Source organism: Podarcis pityusensis (genome assembly GCF_964106645.2).
Source record: "Podarcis pityusensis genome assembly, chromosome: 1".
NCBI lineage: Eukaryota > Metazoa > Chordata > Lepidosauria > Squamata > Lacertidae > Podarcis > Podarcis pityusensis.
The window spans coordinates 84,478,519-84,505,414 of NC_138028.1; the positions used below are offsets into that span (position 1 = coordinate 84,478,519).

Genomic DNA, 26,896 nt, shown 5'->3' on the forward strand with positions numbered 1-26,896 from the left:
TTGTATAGGGAAGTTTTTAAATGTTTAATATTTTATTATGTTTTTATATATGTTGGAGGCTGCAAAGAGTGCCTGCGGCAACCCAGTAAGATGTGTGGAGTATAAATAGTTTAATGATCATTATGGAAAGGGAAGGCCCTATTTTCAACAGAGAAATGTTGGAGGGTATGCATTTCCTATACTAAAATAATATTCTCCCCACCCTCAATAGATTCAGTCAGTCAATGAACTGAGAGGCGGACTCAGTCAGGTTAAAACAAGATAGACTACAGTAAAGATTCAGTAATGTCACACAGAATCTTAAAAAGTTGAGGCAATAATTGCAGCTATTAGGTTGGGTGTAAAGTTTATTCCAGTTTGTAAACTGATAGGGGCCTAGAAGCATCAACAAATACATATAGGTGCTTGTGTATGTGGCTACACCCACCCACCCACCCACCCACACGTAAACAGGTAAGAACTTTAGTATCTCATCCACAATTCAGAGCACTTCCAGACTGTTGCTCTTTTCAGATGAGACGCAAGCAATCGCATGCCGGCAAATTCAGCTTCCTCTAATATATTCTTATACAACAAACCCGCTTCCCACAAAGACCTGACTTTTTGTGATCAGGAAAATGACAAGAAAATGAAACACTTGCTTTGATGTAGGTTCACCAGAGCTCCTCACAAACAAATCTGAATGAATGCTCATTTAAAAAGCTCAATGCTAATCTCCCTGCAAGCAAATCTGAATGAATCCTCCACGAACAAATCACCAGGAAGTACCTTCGAGAGCAACTGGGGAAAAGGTATCCCTGTTTAACAACTAGCTGTGGTGCTCTTAAGATGTGCCTGAACTGTATTGGTATGGGAAGTGACTTCTATGTATATGTTAGTGAAATCATGAACATCTGGAATCCATCAGGGTAGCAGCCGTGATCAAACTCAATCTCTCTCGCTTCTCCAAAATTCAGGCCCCGTTGCCACTGAGCTATAGAAGGAACCATAGGAGTAGCTGGAAGTGAGAGGCATGTGATATATAGGGCAGCAATCACAGGCATATAAACATACACACAGTTCTGCTCAGTGCTATACGAACAAGGTTTTTGCCAATGGCAGATTAAATAGTCATTGGGTCTGAAACATGGTCCAAGGCTCCTTTCTCCAATTGCTCAGAGGTCTCCAAGTTTACAAACAACTGTAATTCCCATTTGGCTTGTTTTTCACCATCTAGCTTTGCTCCCCACCCTCCTAGTCTCACGGAATAAGTAGGCAGGAACACACAGGTAAGAGCTATCAACAGAAAGCAATTCTGCATGCATCATTAGAGTGTTATGGCACAGGATCAATTCTCATAGCATCACCACTCAACTTAAGAACATATGAAGAGCCTGCAGCAGCAGACCAATGGCGCATCCAGTCCAGCATCCTGTAAAACTGCATAATTGCAAATTAATTGATATATGAGCAACGGGCTGGCCTTCTCCCCCTCCAGAAGAGGTGGCAACTCTAAAACAACTGAGTCAGAGGAAACTTGGATCTGGGCCCCCTAGTTCCCCAGGGGCTAGGCTTGATACCACTGCATGGGCTTGATGGATGATCCTCATTGCTAACTCAATGTTTTTTATGGGGCTCCCAGATGCCTGGGGAAGAGCTCACTGGAACGTGTTCAGTGATTATTGGAAAATGGGTCTTACTGGCCCATCCTGCAAAGATTGGAACGTGGCATATGCGTCAAGACTGAGCAAGCAGCTGCTGGAAAACGGGGGCGTTTTCTTTTCCGCAGCACCTCTTAGCTGGGTGACTTTTCTTCGGCTTTTATATTTTCATATGAAAATATTGTATATTTTCTTTGTCCCTGGAGCCCTTGGTGCATCCTGAAATCTCCTTTGCACTTTACCCTAATTAGACCTGGATGTTATTAACCCTTCCACCATCTTATGACTATCTTAAGAGTACTGTATTAGAAACCGCAGAAGGGAGGGGTCTCTATGCAACTGTTGTTAGCGGGATAATTGGTGGTGTGAGTGACAGCAGGAATCAGGGCAAGCAAGCTGAAGGGAGAACAACAAGGGGCGTTTCTAGGCACTTAAAGGACTTACAGGCACAGGCCCGTGGCACAAATTTCCCAGGGTCCTCAATGGCACTGTGCTTTGTTGAATGCTCAGCAGACCACTCTCAGTCTAAGCAGAGTAAAAATATATGATGGTTTTAAAGGGAGGGGTACAGAAAGCCCCATGGGTGGCCCCTCCCAGTGCTCTTGGATAACACGCCTCTTTACCTGAATGCTGAATTTGTATCATTATGTTCTATTTGAAATGGTTTTTATATGTTTTATCACTGTAAAGGTTTCATCTGTTTTTGTAAGGCTGCATACATTTAAAGAACATCCCCCCCAAACCCCAATAATCCTGGAAACTGTAGTTTGTTGAAAATACTGGGAATTGTAGCTTCATGAGGGGTAAACTACAATTATTTGCATTGGTGTGCCTTTAATGTATGGTGCGTACACAGTCTAATTTTATATTTTATTTTTGTAACCTGATGGTGAGCAGTGGATAAGAAATCTTATAAATAAATAGAAATGAATAATTATGTAAACACCTTGCAGAGAATCCTGCACTTTAGAAAGAAGCAGAAGGCAGGTCATTTCCTAAAGAGCCTCACAACTTCATCTTAACATATGATCAAACAGACAATGAAATGTACCCAACTTTTTGTACTCAAAGAAATTTCTGGTATATGTTATATGTGCTTCCACAGAAATAGCTCTTTAGCCCCAGGCAGGGTTGCCACCTTTTATTTTTATTTTTTTGCTGGCTCTGCTTTTAAGTCTTTTATCATCATCTGAGCTCACAGAAATTTAGCACATAAAGCTTCCCCCATCATTCCATGTCACCTGTTAAATTTATGTTTCAGGTTGCTGCTAAAGATACAGGGCTGGTGGGGTTGGGGGGTTTTTTTTTTGTTTTGTTTTTTAAAAAAAGTGGTAACTGTATCCCAAGCCAATCTGAATGGCGCAGATAAGCACAGGGGTACAGTTTCTTTACACGATGATCCCTACCTATGTTAACACAGTAGTTTTTTATAGAAAGCAGCTGACTCGGATCAGTTCCATGTCAGCAAGCATAATGCAGTGCCATCTTTCTGGGGTTATTGGTCCTGGTTGAAATATTAAGAGGGATCCCAAAACAATGCAGCACGCAGCTTAGTAGACTGACTTGCTGAGGCTGCAGTTTACCATACATGCACGTTTACCTGGGAGTAAATCTCAAAAGGATGTACTCCACCTTCCAAGAAAACACATACAGGACTATACGAGAAGAAAAGTCTTGTTGTTAGGCAACTCCGACCGCTAAAAAGGATGCTGAAAGTTATTTGGTATGTGTGGCTATTAGGGAAGGACCGGGCAGCATGCAAAAAAAAAATAAAAAAAATCTGCTGGTTACCCTATTGGATTTTACGCTCCTTGCTTCTTTACCCAAAGGGGTGAGACTTTGCCCACCGATCTTGCCCGCTTCTGCTACGCGGCCAGTAGGAGGGCAACATGCAAATTACACTACGGCACTTTGAGGGTCGATTGGCCAAGAAAGCTCTGATGTCATAAACCCCCTTACAATAATTAACAGTAGAATGGGTGGGCGGGATGGGGGTGCGGAGGGGGGAGGTTGCATGTACTGGATCAACAGCAACGGGAGTGGAAGGAGGCGAAGAAGAGAAGAGGAGGGGAGGGGGGTTTCTCCCTGCGTAGCCTTGCCAGCTCTTAATGGAAAGAGCGTGTCCAGCTGGCAGGAGTGCACTGGGAGAGCGAGGGGGAAACGGATCGGGGCGGCGGGGGGCTTCCTCCTTCCTCCTCCTCGCCCCATTCCCACTCCCTCCCCACCGCCTCTTCTTCTCCATCCTTCCACCACCGCTGTGGCTCTCCCGTGTCTCCGCTCCTCGGCCTCCCCCTGCGGTGAGCCTTCTGGTGACCCCTCCCTGCCGGCTTGGCCGGGGGCCGGAGTGGAGCTGGCCCTGGTTCAGCGGAGGAAGCCGGCAGCCCATTAAAGCAGGTGTCACATGTTCCTTCACCTGGGTCACTTGGCATGTGCAGGCGCCACGATTTCCCTTTAAGAGCCCAGCCTGGAGAGGCGAGGGGGACCCTGGGGGCAGGATCCAAGGAGCAGTGAGCCATGGTTCCCACTGCAGTCCTGGACCGCTCCTTCTCCCCCACACCCGTCTCTCTCTCTCTCTCTCTCTCTCACACACACACACACATATACACACACAAACACACACGTAGGGGCCCATGCAGCCCTAGTATGTGAGATCTATTACAATCCCACCCACCTCTTTTCCTCCGCCACAAAAACTGCAATATATACTGTGAGATACACACAGACACACACACACACAGAGAGAGAGAGAGAGAGAGAGAGAGAGAGAGAACTACTGTTCCCCATGCTATACACCTCCTGACCAGCAGATCAAACCAACAGAACTGAAAGGGGTTGATGATGCCAAGCCATCAACAAAAACACGCATCATTGAAATAAGCAAATGATGGCCAAGATGGGCCTGCTTTGTATGGCTCCCTTCACACAAGCATTGTTTTAAGTCATGGTAGGTTGCAAAGGGGGTGTGCGAACCTTTTAGGAGGCCCCCCAGCTGCCAGAACTTACAATATAGCACAAGAAGTTGGAACCAATATTGGAGCTGTGAGCAATGACCATATTTTGTTGGTGTCTCCCCCTTAACATTTGGGAAGCAGCAGAGTGCCTGACCTCACCTCAACGACACTGGCAAAACGAAGGCTGCAATCCTAAGTAGGCTAGCTAGGGAGCAAATCTGCATTGCAGCTGACGAGTAGAAACAACAACAACAGTAATAATAATAATAATAATAATAATAATAATAATAATAATATTTATACCCCACTCTGGGCAGCTTACAGCATATATAAAACATAGTAAAATATCAAATATAAAAACTTCCTGATACAGGGCTGCCTTCAGATATTTTCTAAAAGTTATGTAGCTCTTTATGTCCTTGACATCTGAAGGGAGGGCGTTCCACAGGGAGGGTTCCACTACCATATAGAAGCCGCAGCCATAAACTAGAAGTGGGAAATGTGAATCATAAAACAGTCCAGACCTTTGCTGAACAACGGTGCTCCGGCACTGTAAAGAGGTTGTATCAAAGCTGACTAGAACATACGTTCAATTAAAAACACCCTCTCTTCTATTAGCAGTATTCAAAAGTGACGCATCCCAGACAGGAAGGCTTTTATGGCATTACATGCGAAAGTACACTAAAACAGGGGAGATGATTTCAATCTCTAGTGCCCCAAGGTGGTGCGTGCAAACATACAGAGCAATACTTTCTCCAGATCCACATCTTGAGTTGTGGCTGCAAAGGACAGCAGTGAAAGGAGTACTTTAGGGGAGAAGTTGAGGGCCTCATTCAGCAGAAGGGCTCCCAAACACGGCAGGGATGTCTTACCAGATTTTGAATACAGGTAAGGAATACAGGTTTTGAAGTAAGTGGAAAAAATACACATCATCAAAGGAATCCCAAACCCTTTAAAGCCAGCAACAACTGCACTAATGGAGACCAGCATAGTGCCTGAAAAGTCCTTGGCTGCTTTCTGAACTCAAGCATATCTTTTTCGCCTGTGCTAGACTTAAAAGAAACTAACAATGTTAGTTCTGTGATACCACACAGGACAAAAAATGCCCTGCTACCCACCACACTTGTGCCTCAGAAATGTTTCCCCTCCAAACATTTCAGGGCCTCTCCTAAATTTTCATACCCAAATAATTTTTTGGCAGGGGCCCTTTCATAGCGCTACAGGCCCTCCAGACAGCAATAATGTGTTAGCAGTGGGGGAGCATCCCAGAAAGAATAAAGCAAAATAAATCCACCACAAAACGCACTGTTGCTGTGTCAAGAACATGTTGCAGAATATACCCATAACTGAACACCAGCTTGGAGGAACCTTTTGAAATATTATGCCTGGAGGACAAATCTACCTGCTCATATCTTTTGCCCCATGACAAACTGCTGTAGAAGAAGAATTTGGAACATCTAATATCTGCAGCAGTAAGAGGTATAAAGCAGTAAGGAACAAAAGGGGTATCTGCAGACCAATACCTGCAATCAGCACAGCATTTTAGGAGTTATCTTTCCTGAAGTAACTGAGTTTCTTGAATGGATAAAGTCATAGAGAGATGTCATGTTATTTGAAGATAGGCTGCCATATATATGACACACAAAGGAACAAAATTCACTAGAAATGTAGACTTAACAACTGTGCTTTTCCAATCAGATCATTTATATTATGCCCCCTAAACAATACACACCACTGGCTTCTGGTCAGTTTCCAGGCTCAATTCAAAGTGGGCTTTTTTAACCTTTAAAGCTCTTCATAGTATCTATATGCTAAAATCTTCAACAGAGGTCCTTCTCTGGGTTCCCCCACTGTTAAGGAAAAAATCCTGGGGTACAGGACTTCACAACCCAGCTCGTTGGGGTGCCACTCCCCACGGGTCCCTCTGGTCAGCGAAAAAGGAGTCTCCAGCCAAGTTACAGAAGCAAATCAGTGGTCAGTGGACCTGATCTTTATTTGTTGCAACCAAGGTTCAAACGCAAAGAGAGAAAGAACCCAGAGCATGGGGCTGCGCAGACTTCTGAAACTTTCCCAGCTTTTCCATAATACGTCACACACATGATCATCAAAATGTCATGAAAGAGGAGTGGTTGGCATGCAGAAACATGAAACTGTCACCCACCCCTGCCAATCATTCCAGTTCCCAACAACTTTTAACTACCCTCTTCCGCAAAGAACAATAAAAGTATTTACACATCCCCCTAGCTGCAAAGGTTTCCTGCACTTCTCCTTTGAAAGTATCAGGATTCTGTCCACCATCCCAATGGGATTCTGCCCTTGATTGCCTCTTGCCTCCTATTGTAAGGCTAAGTTCAACACCTTACGGAGAGGCAAGGAATAAGTGACCATATGTTTAAGGAATTATGGAGGCAGGGTGAGCCCTGGATTCCCCTCTTCCAGAGGAGTCATTGGCCATTGGAACCAAGGAAATCGGTCAAACCGTTGAATTTTGGTGATTATTTGAAGTTCCTACAATTTTCTATATTGGATAGTCAGAGGAAACAGTACAATATATTGTACAATTTATTGCTACAATTTTATAGACTGCTTTTCTGAGCCGCTTTGCTGTTGTGCATGGATGGTGCTTATATAAACAGTGAAGGAGATTAGTCTGGCTCATTGTCCTGGCCTTAGTTCGAGGCTGTGGTGGGGACTTGGGATTTGGGGGGAGTCGTTTAACTGCCCCCTATCCCTGGTTTTAATACCCACTATCTGAGGGAGGGTGCTATGAAGGGAAGGGCCTTCTTAGTGGTGGCACCATGACTGGAATGCTCTCCCCAAGTATCCTTGCATGAAGTCATTTTGGCAACTTTTAATTTTTTTCTCAGGTTTTAATATAGTTTGATGTGCTTCATATTGGCTGGGTTTTCTATTTTTAAACTGCTCCTAGCAATTTCCGTTTGTTTAATGTTTTGATTTGTATGTTTTTAATTTATTTAACTGGGCTTTGAAATTTGTAAAGTTGCTATGGAAATGTTAATGAAGAGTGGGGTAATAATCCCCAAAAGAGATGTAATTAAATAAACACAGTGCAGTAAGCTAACCACTGGGTAGGTGAAAAATTATGGTCCCTTAATATGAGTTCATGTAAGACTGTGTGCAAAGTTGTTCAGAATGAGGGCAAACGCACTGGTTGAGGGCTGTGGAAGAGGGAGCAGAAAAGATCCTCACATGATTAACTATCAAACCAAGATGTGGTATGAAGGGCAGCAAATGGTGGCGGTGGTGGGGGAAGTGTGAATATAAAGGAAAGAAGTTTATAAGAAAAAAAGGGGGGGCAGGGTAATAAACGTGTACAAGCCTTTGTGACTTTCCAGGAAAGACTGAAGGGTAGGCAGATCTTAGGCAGAGAGTGTGAGGCTGAAGCAGTCTCATTCTATGCATGTCTATTAAGATGCAAGTGCCATTGATGAGGCTTACTTCCAGATAAGTGTGTGCATAGGATTATAGCCCAATCACAAATATACACCTTTTTGTGTTTCTTATTACCTGGGTGCAGCGTGGTCCCCTGTGTTAAAGCAGAGCAAGTAGAAAAATCAGATGAGGATGAAGAAGTATGAGACAGGGTGTTACTATGTTTGTTTGTTTGTTTGTTTGTTTGTTTGTTTGTTTATGTATGTGAGAAAGAGAGAATGTGCCAAGGGGCCATGCCCACAGACAAGCGGTCCTTGAGTGTCTAGTCACCACCACATGTGACTCTCAGCTTGCCCACTCCTGCTGTAAAGAAAGACCACGGGGCCATGGTGCCAGGTAGGAAGATCCAGAAGGTAGATAGGCCTGAAAGGTTTCTGTTTCTTATGAAACATAGCAGCACAGGGGAACTCAGATGGAAGAAGTGATGGCAAGAGAGAGAAAGAGATGGAGGAGCAGAAGAGGAGTGAATTCAGTGCTCATGTCAGTAGGTGGAGATATGTGAGCCATGATGTGTTCTAGGAGAGCAAAAAATCAAGGTCATACATGTGGACTATAATACTTCACTGCCTTCAAAGCTTTAGGAGACTGACATTCTGCCTCGTTTAGTGTTCTAGAAGGACATGTGTCAAACAGTAACTTTTGTACAACTTCTGTTATATGATCTTGCTTTCCATGTAAACCCCACTCCTCCTTAGCAACAGGTCTTCGCCAATGCATTCAAACTGAGTGAAAAATAATGGTGGTAAATCATTCAGTGCAAAAGCACAATAAAAATGATGTATAATAATGACAGCAAAAGCTGGGGAGGTCTTATCATACAGCCATTAACTCTGGATCCCCAAAAGAATAAGCAACCCAGTCACCACAAGAGAGACCAGATCACTGTTCCTGATGTGTTTTGATAAGACAAGGGGAGAATCTGCAAGTCTCCCCTGCATGACAGAATCCCTGAAGTGTATTCGGGATGGCTTTGTTTGGAACTCAGCAAAGTAAAAGAACTGGCCATTTAGCTCTGCTCTGTGTTCAGAACCTCTGGGAGACAAATTCACTGTCTTGTCGGTTCCTGGCATCCCGTTATTTGGGCAGCTGAGCCTCCCTCAGTTGAGTCTGCCAGGCCTGTACTGTACTGGGCTTCGTTCCCCAGCACAGCAGGCACTGTGACCTGACCCCGCTGGGCGACTCCAAGCTCAGTCCACAACAGCTTTCCCTTACTCTGTAGCAAGTTGGGAAACAATCCTTTATATGGTCTGCAAGCTGCTGGCTCACTGGACACCACAAGGATATTTGGCCGGTTGAAGTCATTGACTATTAATGTTCTAGCGAGAAAAAATGGGCCGTCTCCCTCCTCCAGCACTGCGCACAGCCCTTGCCCACGCACACCCTCTCTCCCCTTGCAGATGAGCATTGACCCCAACTTGCTGACCAACCTCTCTATTCCAGTTCAGGGCTTCCCATAAAAATAGTTCTGACTCCATTCTGTGATTCCACCCTCATCCTGCTAGTCTAATCCTCAGCTCCCTGTAAATAGCTCCCTTTGTGCCCCATGATTCCTGCAAACCTGTCCCTGGGATTACAGATGCAAATAACTCTACTTAAACTCCCCCCCCCCCCAATTCTCAAGCTACAGACCAGCCCTCAACAATGTCCCCAGAATGGGCTCAGCCCACATTCCAGTGTTTTAGCTATAGCAATATGGCTATCTCTAGAGATGTGCCAATATCTTTCCGACATGGCCTGAAGCCTCCCATTTCTTTCTGATTTTAGTTACTGTAAGCAGGCAGGACACATATGCTTAAAATAATAATATGACCATTTGCAGTCTGGTCTTGGAAATGCCAGTGCTTTATTTCTAAAATGTAAAATGTGGGAGCCCAGGCCTTTTTGAAAGTCCTGTTTTCTTCTTGAAACCCTTCCTCATAAAACCAGGATATGTGGTGTGTTAACTTACATGTTGCATTTTAGTTACTGTTGAGTGAAGGAAATGCACTCTGCATATGCTCAAATCCCTTTTCTCTACTATGCTGTACCACCACGAACAGGCTGCAGGGCTAACTCTTATGTTATAAAAAAGATCACATGAACCTCCAATAGCCCCTGTCTGACTGCTGATACTGCCTGCTGGTTTTGATAGCATCTAAAATGAGATTACTAATGTGTATCCATTCTTTAAAATTAGTATTTGGGAGAGAAAGCTGGCGAGAGAGATTGTGAAGAATGTGCCAGTGATTTGTGGTATCTAAATGTAAACATCTGCTTTGTAAGTTGCAGGAAATTGCATATTTTGTAGTTACAAAGTAGGTAAGGTGATACCTTCTGCTGCCAGTGTAGGAGTTTGCAAGCTTTTGAGTTACACAGAACTTGCCATTAGGCAGAACGGAAAGGTACCGTCTATGCCAAAATATTCTACAGCCAGCATTTCAAAAAACCTTCAAGAGGGGGGGGCATGCCTCATTCACTCAATAGCTTTGATTGCTTACTACCACACCATGAGTCACTGGCTCACATAACAAGGGTGTACTTATGTTCATTCTTCCATTGTTAGGAGGGTACACTTATGTCTTATCCCATAACCTGAAAAGGAACAGAAAGAAGTGTGTACCCCACTTTCCTCTCACCAGCTCCTGAGCAAATGGATCCTGGGATTTATTGTCTGTGCGCGGTGCAGGATGAGGGGGAAGGGAGGGAAGAGGAGAGGGGGAGGGGGCCAAGGAAGCTATGCCTGGCAAGGCCCTGGGATAGATTGACCCTGACAGATGTTTACAGTGGTGCTGAGGAAGGGGGGTTATTATAGAGCCGCAGACTAAACAGACCTTGATGCAGGGAGGGGCAGATAGCACTGCCCCCAGCCCCACCAAATCTCCAATCTAAAGTGAGGGGGGCAGGTTCTAGGATGGGGTCCCACGGAGGAAGCAGCATAGGAGATGGGGAGCTTGTGGCAAAATTATCCTATCCTCTGCCACTGAATTTTGCCCAGACGGTTTCCAAAGTCAGGCAGCTACTGAAGAACTAAACAGTGAGGTTTAAATGTGGTGAGATTAGAGGGAGAGATGTCCAAAGGAATATATATACGCAGGAGGCTGCAGTGAGCGACTCAGGGGAAGAGGCTGATCGTTGGAGGGAATTCCTTGTGAGGGAAGAGAGGGAGCCAGGCCAGAACAATACAGTGACCTTTCTGGCCTCGCAAGAAACCACGGAGGTTCCTGACGTCAGAGGCCCATTACGAAAGTGCCTGTTCCCAACACAGGGAAAGGTCATGACTGGTTCCAACACATTTTCATCCAACTGGCATCTTTCTCGGCATGTAGTGATGTGCATGCGTGTGTATGTAATGGGAGAAAATGGGGGCGGTGGAGGAAATCCCGTCACTTCCCAGAACTGGGAGATCCTGCCATGGTTCTGCCAACAATTGTCCATCAATCTGATTTGATAATCCAGAGCTGGTGAGAGAATTCCAGCGTTCAGTTCCAAAGACAGGCTTTAAGCTCAGCCTGCAGGCCTCAGGCTTCCTTTGCATGTGCTCACACATACACACTCAAATTTCACGTATAATTGCACAGGAAACCTATTCACATCAATTTTTGCAGTCAAACATGCATTTAGAGATTTGTGAGGAAACCCTACACCCATCTTATTTCTATATATCTTTAAATGTACATACGCACACACAGCCATTTTGGCTCTCTGAGGGCCCTCAATAGTGTACTTCACAGCATTCTCTCATCTGAAGTGGTTCCCAAAGTCAGAGCTGGCCCAATATATTTTTCTGCCTGAAGCAGAAGACAAGCTGGACACCCACACAGACACCCACAAATTCCACATACTGGACTGGCAGGTGAAACTTACTGTAATACAGAGCTGGCCCAAGACATTTTGCTGCCTGAGGCAGAATGGAAAACAGCATCCACTCCTCTCGCCAAGTCCTGGTCACATTAATGATAGGCTGGCCAAGTTATTTTGGCACCTGAGGTGGAGAATCCCACAAGTACCTTTTCCTGAGAGTAAAAATTAAGAGCAGCATTCAACTAGATCCGTGTGTGGAAGGAACATCTTCCACTTGTGAAATAGGACTCCCACCACCACCACCATTCACATCCCCAAATCTGCTCCTTAGGGTTGGAAGAAGCCCCAGAATGAATTTAGAGGGCTTGTTGGTCAAGCGGATTTCCACTTGCACAAAAATTTACGGTACATAGCACTACGGTTGAATAAAACCCAACGTTTTCAGCCCTTTTGTGACATTCAAACCCAGCTGCCTGAGGCAGCCACCTCGCTCAGCCTGACAACTTGAAAGCATCCTCCACCATGCCTGAGGGCAGCAGGCAGTTTTGTGGAGGCACAGGGCAGGCCCTGTGGCACACATTGCCTTTTCCTCTGACTAAGGGGAACACTCAAGGGGCTTAGGGAAAACAGCCAAGCAGGGCTAACACTGCTGACCAGCACCTGCTGCCTGAGGTGGTTGCCTCACTCTGCCTTTTGCAATTTCTGAAGGCCAAATAATGGCTGAGGGCAGCTACTCAAGCCCTGCTCGTGGGCCTCACAAAGCATCTGTCCAGCTGCTGCTAGGAATTGAATGCTGGGCTACATCAATCTTTCACACGTTCCAGAGCTCTTCTTATGTTCCTAAACCCTCTTGGGCTCTTGTCTAGTAATCTGGAATACTGCCCCCACTTTCACTTTAATGGAAATGTAGGCAAATTGGACAAAGGACATTTTATTGAGAAAGGTGGAAGGATCTGGTTATGTTCAGCCTAGAGAAAAGAAGGCTGAGGGGGTAAATGAAGCACTCTTCAAATACCTGAAAGAATGTCACCAGAAGGCCTTCCTTCTGTCTGCTGCAGAAGGAAGGACTAGATCTAATAGGCTTAAGTTAAGAGACACCTCTTGATGGTGACACAGTTTCCGCCACCCGACCCCACCCCTACCCATCTTCCCTCTCTCCACCCCCCCTTTCTTTTTTCTTTTTCTTTTTTTTTTTTCCTTCTCCCCCTAATGCCTCAACAAATGAAATGGATTTGTAAAAATGTTACATGGAAAGAAAAAAATACGAGGCACTACACTTCTGTAAAACAAGAAAATCCTTAATAAAATATTTTTAAAAAATTAAAAAATATATTAAAAAAAAACCAATGGCAGTGACTATATAGGAGTGGGAAAAGACTCTTCCTCATTGGAGGTTGTCAAGCAAGAGGCTGGAAGGCATCTCGATCTCTGGCTTCCCTGAGAATTTTGCTGCCTGAGGTGAAGGACAAGATAACGTTTGATTTCCTGTATAGAAGCTGACTGGACTGGTAGTTTAACCTAACTTCAGTACCGGTGAGTGATGATGGGATAGTGTCCTCTACTACATCTGAGGCAGCAGGCTAATTTAGCAAGGGAGGGCAAAATTGGGTAGCATACACAGCTCTGTCTTCCAACAGAGGGAAATAGCCTGGGGGCTTCAGAGGATGAACTGCTGCTTTAGGTCCTAATGGTAGGACTGGCCCTGGCTGAACATGACTGGCTACAAGGCCCTCTCCAATGCTATGACTGGTAGAGTTAATGCGTGGTGATTCCTGCCTCAACTGACCAGAGAGAAGAAGAAATATGAGAAAACAACTTCCACATATCAGAAACTGTACATACATTAATTCCCATCAAAAAGTAATTAGGAAAATATGCTCTTAAAAAAACAACACCACAGACTGGACAGTAATATGTCACTAAGTAATATGGGCACTAAAGAACACTGAACAAAAGGGCCTTTGACATAAGGAATGTGTGGCGGGAAGATCCCTGCTTCTTATTTTCTGGCCCTGTCTTTTCTATATACTTTGGCAATACATGCCATGTCTATAAAAGCAACCCTGCCTTTTGAGTGCCCTGTTCCAGAATGTCAGTTTTTTTAAGCACAAAACTCAATGAGAAAATAAGCAAACAGTCCAACAATCCAAACAGGGTGAAAATGCCTGAACAGAAAAATTCAACAAGTTGTTCAAGATAACGTATCAACCTTTGTGAACCTTACAGACCAGCACTGTGGAAGTTGACTGAGAGGTAAGTCCCACAGAGTTCAATGCAAATACCCGTAAGGTTGCAGCCTTAGATGTGATGCCCACTTAAGGGTTTATGGGTCTCCTATGATTCCCTATCACAGCAAAAAAATAAGGCAACGGTACTTGACAGCAAGCATGACTGCATTTTGAGTGTTCTTTGCTTTTTGGTGCATGAGTTATCCTAACCATATGTGGTTGTGCTTATCCATGATTTTTTGCCACTGAATAAGCACTCATTACAAGGCACTAAGGATGCAGCCTAGGTATAAGCTCATTGGGTGGACCAACTTCTCCTATCCAAGTACTAACCAGGCCTGACCCTGCTTTGCTTCAGGGAAGACTTAATTCTGAGCAAGCAAGCACTGGACTGTTCTGCACCCCTGAGTCTCCCTCACCCTATTTATGTGCACGTTTGAATGTTGTAAATGCAGTCTAGAAGGCAGATGAGAACAATCTTTAAATAAAGATGCATTTTCTAGTAGCCAGTGTTGGTTCTGCATTCACATTACTGATGCAGCAAACACAAGAGTCTTTTATGCCGCAGTCCTCTGCATGTTTACTCAGAAGTAAGCCCCTTTGTGTTCCATGAGGCATACTCCCTTGTGTGTTTAGGATTGCAGCCTCATAAGGCAATCCTATACACAGAAACAAGTTCTATCAAGTTCCAGTGGGTCTTTCTCCCAGGACTGGAGAATACAGGACTGTGCCTTTGCATAGCAATCCTATACACGTTTACCCAGAAGAAGCAAGTCCTGCTATGGGCCTTACTCCTGGCTATGAGTGCAAAGGGTTGCAGTGCTCTGTATGACAGGATCCTTTAAACGCAAAGGAGTTCAAAACTCCTGTGTTGCTTGGATGAATAAACCAGAGAAAGAAAACAACTCTTCACCTAGGAATCCAAGAGGTTTGCTAATATATTTCAATTTTTTTTCTTCCTTCTATTTTCCAAAAGCCTGATTTCCAGAAGATAGCAATGTAGAGTATCTCCTCACCAGTCAAGTGAGGAAGGGGGGACACAGTAGATCAACCTTAGGGAATAGGGATCGACTTTATGGGGTGCGGATTGAAAACAGCCCTAAGAGCATTTACCTGATTTGTACACCTCTCGGCCAGAGAGTGAGGCATCATTGAGCTGAACTGAAAACGGGCGGTGGTGAACCCGATTGGGGTGGGGGGTGTTGCTCGCTTGTGACTCACTCCCTTTTCTGTTTGGGTTGGCTGAGCCCCGCGGTGCCGGGAGCCCCGACGTAGGTTGTTTTTTTTTTAACAGCTCAGCCCCACATGTTATGGTGTGAGAGCCTGGGCGGGGCGGGGGCGAGAGGAGAAGGAGGAGGGTCGAGTTTCCAGAGTTGCAGGCGATGTTGGTTCCAAAACAAACAACAAAGCTGTCCGTAGACTTTTACGTGGCGTGGTGGGGGGAGGCTGAAGGGGTCGAGGGGTGTGGACGACGGCAAGCTGGGCACAGATTAGGGTGGCCCTGAGGCGAGAATGGGAAGAAGCAATCGAAACATGGCGGAAAGGGGCCGCAGCGCATTTTTGCAACTTTTTAGAATGCGATCCGAAGAAAAGAGCTTCTTCACCGGGGGAGGGGGTGCATTTACTTTTTCTCCCTTACGTACAAAAGAGAAGTTGGATCAGGCTAGATAAGTACGTGATTGCGGCCTGCAGAAAAGGTGGTAGATACGGGAGAGGGAGGAAGGGAACTGATTTGTGGGGCGCTGAATTTCCGCGGCCATTGCAGTCAACGAGCTGTATCCATTTATTTTAAGATTTGTATCCCGCTTTGTCACCGGAACTTCGAAAGCGGCCGCCAGTATAAAAAGCCCTCTAAAAACCAGACCAGAAGTTAGTCGGGTTGTTTAATGGCGGCTGGAGTTACGGGGAATGCGTATGGTGAGCCCAGAAAGCTCACCGTGGAAGATTCTCGCAGCATTTCTCCAGACGTTTTATTTTATGGATTCTAAGCGAATAGGTACATGGAAAAGATAATAGACTAGTCCCAGCAGATTTATCTTGGGAGGAAGGTCCCGTCTATGATTAACGTGATAAGGAAGTTTTATTTTTGCCTTCGCAAATATTTTTTGATACTCGAGGCTGAAAGTCAGAGCAGCAGGCCAAGAAAATACGCCTGTCTTTAGGAGTCAGTACAAGAGAGCACTCTGCCCACCTCACCCTCGAAAAAAATTAAAGGAGCAACTGATTGCCCTTATGTTTAGCGGGGAGGGCTTAATCTAAATCTAAATCTCCAGAGTGAAAGAGACTACTGGGAGAGGAAAGGGTGTAAAGAGAGCAATTGCTTTTCACCTTTCAGGTATGCATAATACTTTGAAAGGAAGCCTTTGATGCAGTGAATGGGTAGACACCAGTCCTCTCCTGGTTCACACACAAAGGGAAGGACTAAGACAGGCATGTCCAAAGTCCATTTTGGGGACCTAATCCGGCCTGCCGGTCAATTTTATCCGCCCCCCGTGGCAGTATATGTCCTGGGGTAAAACCCTAAAAAAAGTTCAACAACTTTGGTCAGCCCTTGCACATGTTCACTTCATCAAATCTGGCCCTCTTTGAAAAAAGTTTGGGCACCCCTAGACTAAGAGGAATTAGCAAATGGAAGGTGAGGTAGGGAAGAGGCAGAAACCAATTTAATGTACTATGGAGGGGGAAATGAGTTCATTAATGGGCCAGAGGCACATTGGAGTTGACCCAGGATTGCAAGTGGAGCAGAAGCGTGTTGGAGAGTGGATTTTTACTACTTAGGGTGAAGGTAAAGGGACCCCTGACCATTAGGTCCAGTCTCGGACGACTCTGGGGTTGCGGTGCTCATCTCGCTTTATTGGCCGAAAGAGCTGGCGTACAGCTAACGGGGTCGTGTGGCAGAATGACTAAGCCTCTTCTGGCAAACCAGAGCAGTGCACGGAAACGCCGTTTACCTTCCCACCGGAGCGGTACCTATTTATCTACTTGCACTTTGACATGCTTTCGAACTGCTAGATTGGCAGGAGCAGGGACCAAGCAACGGGAGCTCACCCCGTCGTGGGGTTTTGAACAGCCGACCTTCTGATTGGCAAGCCCTAGGCTCTGTGGTTTAACCCACAGTGCTTCCCGCGTCCCATCACTACTTAGGATACGTAAGATTATATATGTATCCTTAGCACCTTTAACCTTGCTTCTGTGCAAAATCAGAGTGGTTATGAAATGTTGAAAGCATTCTGTATATTCAGAAAGGTTGAAGGAAGAGTCTTACATATGTGTTCAGAACTAGGCTGCAGTAGAAACTCTGGATAACTTAATACCGTATGACATTTAAAGTGCTACCCTGAAACTGAGAGGGCACCCCCTTTGCCATAAACTATCTCAATGACTTAGCTACGTACCATGGTACCCAAGGGAGCGGGTGACGCTGTGGTCTAAACCACTATCAGCAGTTTGAATCTGTGAGGCAGGATAAGTTGCTGTGTCCCAGCTTCTGCCAGCCTAGCAGTTTGAAAGCACACCAGTGCAAATAGATAAATATGTACCACTGTGGCAGGAAGGTAAACAGCGTTTCCATGTGTTCTGTTGCACCAGGAGTGGTTTAGTCACACTGGCCACATGACCTGGAAAGCTGTCTGTGGGCAAACGCCAGCTCCCTCGGTCTGAAGCAAGATGAGTGCCGCACCGCATAGTCACCTTTGACAGGACTTAACTGTCCAGGGGTCCTTTACCTTTCTCTCTTTCTTTTTTACTAACATATAAAAGTTTCACATAAGAAAACCCGATGTCTGACACCTATCATTTTCTCTGCTTGATTTAAAGTTTGTTTTTAATATGCTGCAGTTGCAGGAAGCCTCAAAAGTGTGTGTGCATGCACAGGGGTGTCTGTAGGAAGCTTAAGTCTGCAGACATGTGAACTTCCCATTCTGCTCAGACAAACAGTGAACTGCCCCATTGCACACATCTAAAATTTAGATGCCCACATTATCAACTTTCTTCTTCATTGTCCTATGAAAAGGTCCAAGAAAGTAGAACATATATTAGTATGTCTTTGAGCATTGTTACAATGTGGTACAATGTTGAAAATTTCAGCTAGTAATCCAAGGTCTTATAACTCTGCTGGTTCTACTGAGTAGAATATCAACCTTTATGAATTATATAGTGTCTCCTATAGTGGGCTATGAATGACTTGACACCTGACGTTGGTGTATGGAGCATGGCAAAGAACCAGCACCACTTTTAGAGAGCCAGATGCCTCTATCACCATTTCTACTTTTAGTCTGGAAACAACCTATGAGTTGGGCTGTTCATTAATTCCATTTTACAGAACAGAGGCTGAGCAAAATAAAATACATTGTTTAGGCTTTCTGATGAATCTTCAGCTGACGGGATTGGAACAAAGTTCCCCCATGCCTTCAGTAAGTAGGGGCTGGGTGGGCTGGAGTGATGTTGGTTGTGTACCCTGCTTGTCCTTACATCTGTGTATTCCCTTAGGCATACTCCAGGCTGAGCAAATGGAGGAGTCTGCTGATGACACTGGGGAGCCCCAAACAGCCGGCAGACTTGTTTGCATCAATAATGACAGAGTCAAGGCCGTGCAAGAAAGCGGACAATGAAATTAACCAGACAGTGGCTGTGCTTTGTAAGGATTTTTCCATTCTGAGGTAAGCTGCATCACTCCGGGAGAGAGAAGTGTAGGGTGAAGTAGGAAGTGACAGGGAACAGAAAAAGTGTGAAAATGAATGAGGCACAGAAGGAGATTCCTAGATGGATGGGAGACTCTGCAGGTTATATAGCCCACGAAGGAACTTGCAGCTGTTTACAAATGGGCACACAACAGAGCATGTGCTAGAATACTGTACATAAGAAACTTTACTGGGTCCTCCAACACATTTTTAACCATTTATTGTCAAACTTAGAGCCTGATCTTAATCACATTTACTTGGAACCAAACCCTACTGATTTCACTGAGACTTGTTTCCTGGCAAGTATACTTAGAAGTTCAACAACAGTTTGTGAACAGCTCCTAAAGTTAAATACCTGTAGCAAAAGAACAGGCAGAGGATAGTCAGTGACCACCCACACTTATAGGCAGCAGCAAACAAGGGCAGAATGGGGAATTGAGGCAAAGGATGTGAGAACAGATGAGGTCAAGTGAGAAGGGAAGACAGCTGAATGGACAGCTGAGTTGGAAGCTTAGGGGTTGAAGTATAAAACACAAGGGGTGCAATACAGGGGTTAGATGCACACATTCCATGCAAATCACTTAGCTGTGTGCTTAGTTCCTACAGATTTGCCTACAAAGCACCATGCAGAAGCCATTAGCAGAAACTTTGACAAGCTGTTTAGTGAACCTGGATGCACTAAGGCTATAAAAGTTAGAAGGCCAGATTGGGGGAGTCACTGAGGTCCGTAAGACATCTATGCAGCTTGCCAGAATACCCCATAGTCTTGGAATAGGTCTTGGAAACCTGTACCTGTAGTTGAGTCAGTGGAAGAGATTAGGGATGCTGTTGTTCAAGTGCCCACCCTGTTGCCCAGTGGCTGTCTAAGGTAGTCTCAAGTCCAGTGTTGGGGGACCCCAGGACAGTGGTTCTGCATGACCTCGACATTCATGCCAAGGTTGCTTTGTCTGGTCCAGTTTGGGACTTCATGGCCTTCATGGGCCTGTCCCAAATTGTCAATGGACCAATACACAGGGTAGGACACACATTAGCTTTAGGCGTCACTTCAGGGTGAGTGGCTGGTGGTTTGCATATTGATCCCTTTGTTGTGGGGAGGGGCCAATTTGGACGGCATGCGCTTTGAGACCTATGAAATCTGATTGATTCCTGAGTGCTCTGGAGGATTTTCCAGTAGCCAATTTTGGTAATTTTGTTGAGCCTGTTTCCTAATTGTAGAACATTAGGGTGAGGAGGCCTGTTGACACAGTCGCTTCAGTGTGTCTGGTCTGACACTGCAGAGCTCATTCTGCTCCTCAGTTCTCTTCATAGCTACGAGCAACAAAAGAGGCCAGATAACAGCTGTAGCAGGCTGAACAGTGGTTAGAATGCATATCTGCAACTATCACATAGTGATGGCAGTGAAAAAGGTCCACCATTCCATTCCCATCAAGCAGAGCTCTTTCTAGTTAAAATGTTGTTACAACCTGCCTCAGTCAGTCGGACACTGTAACCACCACAAGCCTGCTGTTTAGACACACCTGTTTAGGCAAGCATTCCCCAGAAGTGATCTTGTGATTTTTTTGTTTCAATAGGGGCTTTTGTTTTGCTTTTTCAAGTGCTACAATGGAATACTTATTGTGTATTTTAATTATGTATTGATTATGTATTGATTTTATATTTGATATCTAAGTGGTACATAAATTAGATGACAATGAGGATGATAATAATATTGCTACACCAAGCCTCCTGTGTGTGAGAGAATCAGAAGTGGCATCAGATCAAATGGTAAAATGAGATGCTTTTTGGGATAGGAGCCTGGCCTCTATCATAAAAACCAAACAAGCTGAGTGTTTGCCTAGGCCCAAAAGTTGTGAGCAGGGCCACCAAGTGTGCATAGTGCCCCTGGAGGACAGTTGAGGAGAGCATGTCTAGACTGCACAATGCAAAAATAATTTCAGATTTGGGTGCAAGCCAAGGAGTTTGGCAGTTCCAACTCAACACAGAAAGTGCCCAACTCTGCACCTTTAACTTCCCTCTTTTTAGATCTGTGCTTAAAGGATTTCGGTGTGGGATAGTAAATGCCTGAGATTACAAGAACATCACTGCATGGACCACTCAGAACTCATGAGGTGGCTACGTGTGCTTACTCAAGTCTATTGCATGCTTACTCCTCCTTAGCAAGTCCTCCTTAGTTCAGTGGAACTTGCACCACAAACTTTATACATGTTTACTTGGGGTGAATGTGCATAGGATTGCAGCCCTACTCTTAATAGATGAATTTAGGATTGCAATCTTAGCATAACAAAGAGGCTTCCTGCAGGATGATGTGTAATAAGATTTCCACTGAGGGAAAAGCAATTGTATCAGTGGAAAGACCTCGGGCGTGCAGAGAACAAGGGGAGTGTGGAAATGCTTTATTTCAGTTGCTGCATATGGTGAGGTGTTAGTTGGCATCAGGTTTTATAGCGAGACATTCTTAGGAGGGAAGTATTGATTGGGAAAACTGGCTGATAGCAAAAGAATAGTCCATTTCAGGGACAGGATTGGTAAGAGGAAAGCTTTTGAGAATAGACAGATGTTTCTCTGAAACAATCCTGAAATTGCAGCCTTGGGTGTATATTGAAGTGACTCCTATGCATGCATTAACTAGGAAGTAAGCACCATTGGGGGACGCGGGGGACGCTGTGGGTTAAACCACAGAACCTAGGACTTGCCTATTAAAAGGTTGGTGGTTCGAATCCCTGCGACGGGGTGAGCTCCCGTTGCTGGGTCCCTGCTCCTGCCAACCTAGCAGTTCGAAAGCAAGTCAAAGTGCAAGTAGATAAATAGGTATCGCTCCGGCAGGAAGGTAAATGGCGTTTCCGTGCACTGCTCTGGTTCGCCAGAAGTGGCTTAGTCATGCTGGCCACATGACTCTCGGCCAGTAAAGCGAGATGAGCGCCGCAACCCCAGAGTCGGCCACGACTGGACCTAATGGTCAGGGGTCCCTTTACCTTTTTTTTTTTTTTTAAATGATATTTATTAAAGTTATTATTTATGGGAACATGTGGAGCCAAAGTATATATTGAGCTAAGCTGCATTGAAACCAGTTTGGCCCGGTACAAAACTGTGGTGTGAGCTTACAAGAGTATCAAGGCTGAAAGGAAGGCAGTAGGAAAAGCCCAGAGTCAGAGCAGAAAGTCATATTGAGGGCACCTTACTGCATGCATTGGGGTTCTGTACAAAAGCCATCATGTGTTAATACTATGCAGAATGGAGATTACTAACACTAAGTATAATTCCTAGTGCCCATCTGTTATTGAGACAGGTAAGAACATAGTCTGTGGTGTCCTATCCTGACCAGGCATGAATAGCATTTAGCCATGCTCAAGTACCCAGCTGTGAAATTTAGAGCCAATGCAAGAAATAGAAGACAAAACCCCCTGAAATGATTCACATTTAGGGGTGCAGAATATTCTTTGATCACAGAAAACTACAGAGGTGCCTTGTGGATTTTCATGACCATGGAAATGCTCCAAGATTGCTGGTCACCCTAATGCTACAAGTTTAAAGCAGGCTGATCACCTTTCAAGTTTGTGAGCTTTTCTTTTTCTAGCTGGCTTCTCCTGGAAGAATTAAGCTGTTGGCAAGAGCTTATGACAGGTTGTTCCCCCTTGGGATTTCAAAGCATTCGTGGCAGGGAATGGCTTAGTGGTCTGTGAGCGCTTCATTTAAAGAAATCTTAATATGGGAAGCCTTAATTTGAGTCCTTCCTATATTAGACACAGGGATTGGCAGAGAATCTGGTGTTCCTGGGGCTATTAATGGGGAGACACGGTTAAATTTCCAAGAGGGCTCTCAAGAGTCTTGTGGGCAGAATAATGAAGAACTGGTATGTCAGCACTGTGCAATTTAGCCAACGTCAATTATACCAAAGAGCTTTTATGCCAGAGCACAAAAAATGCACTTGGGATACTTGCACTAAATAGCACTCCACTGAGATTCCTAGAATCTAAATGAGAAATCACTGCACAGGAACTGTCCATACTAAGAAAATAGCAATCACTGTGCAGTATCCATGAGGAGACTGCTATCCACACAGACTAGACCTCGGCACCTTTTTCAAACTGTCCTTGTAAGCAGGGTTCAGATGCTGTAGATCATGGACTGAGAAACATTTGGTCCTCCAGATGGTTTTGAACTCCCAGTGCCCATTAGTCCCATCCAGCATAAGCAGTGGCCAAGGATGATGGGAGTTGTAGTCCCATAACATCTGGAGGGCCACATTTCTTATCCCTGTTGCAGATAAAGATTCCACAAGAAAGCCTTGATTCACTTTTTTGTCTTCCTCCACTCATTATTCATTCATACAGACTGCAGCCAGAGTTTTCCCCAAAACAGCTGATGTAACATCTAAAATCACCTCCTACTGCTCTAAACTCAGAAACACCACTTTGCCCTCATCTCCCTTAAACATCCTTTCAGATCAGTTTCCCTTGAAGGTCTGCCATCTCCTGAATGACTCCATTGCCAGCACACCCATCTGTCAGGTCACACCTTTAGAACTACACTTGGTAGCTTCCTCCCCTTTCATGTCAGGAATGTTAGAGCTCCATCTCAGGCTCCTCTGTGCCCCAGTACTGGACGAACTTGCCACTCACACCAGGTTTTTCTTTTCTGCTGTTGGCTGTATAGCTTTGCAATCATGAGCGACCTGAAATCCAGTGTGGTCAGAATGGAGTTTGATTTTCCCATATATAGTCAGGGTACCATGATGCATTTTGCTCAGCCTCCTTTCAAGACCTCAAGCATCCCTTTGCGATTACGTTCTAGTGACTAAGTCATCCGCAGCATCTGGGCTAGTATCCAAAGTTCTTGCTTGTGGCCCAGATTATTACAGTATTGCCTTCTCTACCTGTGTGATACTTTCCTCGCTCCATCCATGGCCCCATCCTTGCCTCTGTACTACTGTTTAGCATGCTGATTCAAGACCCAGTCTTCTGACTCCTTTGCCATGCATCTCTCTTGCCTTTACACCAGGGCTGACTACACTCAACTCCCATCACCCTCAACCATCATAGCCTATAGTTAGGGTTGATGGGAGTTGCAGTCCAATAGCATCTGGGGGACCACAGGTTAGCCATCCCTGGCTTACATGAGCAGTCTATTTATATTCTCATTCTGAGGCTGATTCTATTCCTAATATTTCCCAGTTTCTTCCTAGGCTACAACACAATAGGCCACCTGTCCTGTTGTTTGTTGAAAGTCCTCCTTTTTGTGACTGTGCTTAAATGCTTTGTTTCCTGCATCTATCCCAACAACAAATACCTGAAGTTTGGGAGGTAAATGTCTAAAGAAGGAATAGATTGCTACCTCTTTCGCAAGCCAGGGCAAATTGTCACCACAACTCCTGGTTATTTCATTACTTCTGTGATCTTGGGTGTGTGTGTGTAGGGTGTCTTAACAGCAGGAAAACTTGAACCTGGACTTGGCCTTAGTAGTTCTGAGAATAGAGTTACTAACTGGCAGTGGGTGTCTGTGTTTGGACTGAAATCACCATGACTTGGGGATTGCAGGGGGGTGGGAAGGTTGCAGTTTTTATAAGGTTCTTTTTGAATTTGTACTACCTTCCAGTTTTTTAGTGTGTCTTCAGTTCACATAGTATAACGGAACATCTGGCTGGATCTAATTTAGTGGCTGGACAGGCTTTCTCCCTGTATGTTGGGATGGGGAACCTGTAGCCCAGCAGACACTGCTGAATTGCAGCTCCAGTCACCCCTGACTATTGAACATGCTGGCTGGGGCTGATGGGAGCTGGAGTCCAACATCATCTGGAGGGCCACAGCTTTCTCCATCTGTACTGTATCTAAATCCCACCAGAGCATTTCTGCCCCTGTTGGTCTGCACAACTGACTGCAACCTGCATGGGATCAGGACCTTCTCACAGAAAGCATGTGGGTGGCCTGGCATGGATCCATGGGGGAGAAAGCATTTGCTCCATTGGATGTCAGACCTGGCCCGTGAAACAGTTTTATCAGGCTCTTGGCAGCCCTGCCAAATGCTAACCATGTGGTATGCATTTTGCCCATGGTTTCATATGCAAGGAGAGGAAATTTGTTTGCAAATGTTGCAAGATATGTGAGTTATTCCATGCTTTAAATGTGATTATTGGGAGGGGGTGTTATAAACAGTGCCCCGTCTGATAGCTATGCAGAGGCTGAATTGTAAAGCCTGGCCACCTGTGAGGAGGTCGGGCTGTGCATCAAACTATACTTCCGGTTTCCGGACTACTGCCTGGAGAATAGAGTGGTCCCTGAGAACACAGAACTTGGCCATCCCTGCGCTACAGTACTGAGCCAGGAGTGTGGGAAACGGCTGTCTATATGTGCCCCTAAAACTGAAGCCTGTCTCTCAAAATGTCCTACTCGAGCCTCATTTGTGCCGCTTTCCGTATATAAGCCTTTTACTGTCTTGTCGCAATAGCACACAGAACCTTCAAACCATTCCCTATAACTTTTCCCTTTCCCCTCTTTAATTTCCTGGCTGCAGGCTTAAGATCAGCAAACCTAAACCAGCAGCAAACTTAATGAGGAGCATCTGTACAGAAAGGGCATGCACGTGGAAGTGTGTGTGTGTGTGTGCACGCGGGTGCGCTTACACAGATGTGTTCGAACCCACGGGGCTGGACAGCAGGTGGTCTACCTGTCAGAACTCTGAGGCTGCCTTGAACTCATCTTATTGTGGGAAAGAAGCCAGTGCTGATATAAGGCACAGTGCAGGCCCAGACTGAGACAGTGGCAAGACTTCCTCTGTTGCCCATTTACTGGGCAAGTTGTACTGTACAATGTAGTGCTCACAGCCAAGGTTTATGTTATATCCCACTTTTCTTCCATCATGGAACCCAAGGCAGTGGACATGGGATTCCCAGGTGGTCTCTCATCCAGGCACTGACCAGACCCAAACCTGCTTAGCTTCAGCAAGGACGTGGTCCAATGTGCCTTCTGACCACAGCCAGACCTAGTCTCGTTTCTATCTAGTGTGCCATTTTTCCTAGATGAAAGTTGTGTGGGGCAACCCCAGTAGCTTGTGGCAGCACTCAAATGGGTGAAGGTGTGCTTGTACACCAACTCAAGACTGGCTTTCCAGTCCTCAGGTGTGAAACCTATGAAGTAGCTGTCAGGAAGACAGTGGCTTAGATTGCATGCTAGGGTGTATTGTCCTCAAAGGGCTCCAGGCATCCTTCGTTTTAGGTATTAAGCAACGTGGCTGTTAAAAATACAGTGGTGCCTCGCAAGACGAAATTAATCCGTTCCGCGAGTGTCTTCGTCTAGCGGTTTTTTCGTCTTGCGAAGCAACCCTATTAGCGGCTTAGCGGATTAGCGCTATTAGCAGTTTAGTGGCTATTAAAGGCTTATCGTCTTAGCGGATTAGCTGCTAAAAGGCTATTAAAGGCTTAGCGGCTTAGAAAAAGGGGGGGAAAGCGAAAAAAAATCTCAAGACTCGCAAGACATTTTCGTCTTGCGAAGCAAGCCCATAGGGAAATTCGTCCTGCGAAGCAACTCAAAAACGGAAAACCCTTTCGTCTAGCGGGTTTTCCCTTGCGAGGCATTCGTCTTGCAGGGCACCACTCTATTATGTTTCTGAATAGGACTGTTACATGCATGAATTTAGTGCCCATCCTGTCTCTTACCTTACTATCCTTACACTGACTGTTTACATTCTGCCTGTTTACTAGTTATATATAGCCACACTGTTATACTAAGCAAGCCCTATCTCACACAGATTTCTACCCTTCTCACGCACTGAAATTAATTCCACCCCCCACTTTTGTCCTCAGCAGGGCCAGAGCTTACTCAGATGCTGCCATTCGCAAGAGGGGACATCCTTATGCAGACAACCATGTGTGTGCTTTTTCAAAAGGTGTTCCACTAAGCCACCGGGCAGTGCAATAAAACACTTTGGCTCCTAAGAAGAGAACGACAAGAGTAGTTGGCCTTTCCACATGCAGTTCACAGCAATGATGTTGCTATTCATCAACACCAGGAACAAAACTCATTCAAAGCTGACCCTTTTGGGGGCTCTTAATGTCTTTGCCAACTTGGGATGGACAGTTGGAAATGGAAAATAAGCCAATAGTAAAGGCTCCCAGCCCCATTACCTCTGAGCAGCAAATTTAATGAGGAGCATCTGTAGGAAAGGAGATGCAT

General features: G+C 45.2%; 1 protein-coding gene and 1 long non-coding RNA gene across 7 annotated transcripts in view; one reads left to right on the forward strand and one right to left on the reverse strand.

Annotated features, from left to right (window-relative positions):
- Positions 1-26,896, reverse strand: part of CLCF1 (cardiotrophin like cytokine factor 1) — a 54,781-nt gene that overhangs the window by 24,532 nt on the left and 3,353 nt on the right. The window contains exon 1 of one of the 4 annotated variants that reach the window (XM_081000636.1): positions 15,166-15,317. The exons of the other annotated variants lie outside the window; for them this stretch is intronic. Coding sequence (XP_080856762.1) covers positions 15,166-15,204 — 39 coding nt within the window. The 5' untranslated portion in view covers positions 15,205-15,317. Of the gene's footprint in view, positions 1-15,165; positions 15,318-26,896 lie in introns of those variants that run through there. 4 annotated transcript variants of the gene reach the window in all.
- LOC308474416 overlaps positions 15,349-26,896 on the forward strand; it is a 42,691-nt gene continuing 31,143 nt past the window's right edge. For all 3 annotated transcript variants that reach the window (XR_013984711.1, XR_013984712.1, XR_013984713.1), the window contains exons 1-2: positions 15,349-16,048; positions 18,541-18,710. This is a non-coding gene — a long non-coding RNA (uncharacterized lncRNA). The remainder of the gene's footprint in view (positions 16,049-18,540; positions 18,711-26,896) is intronic.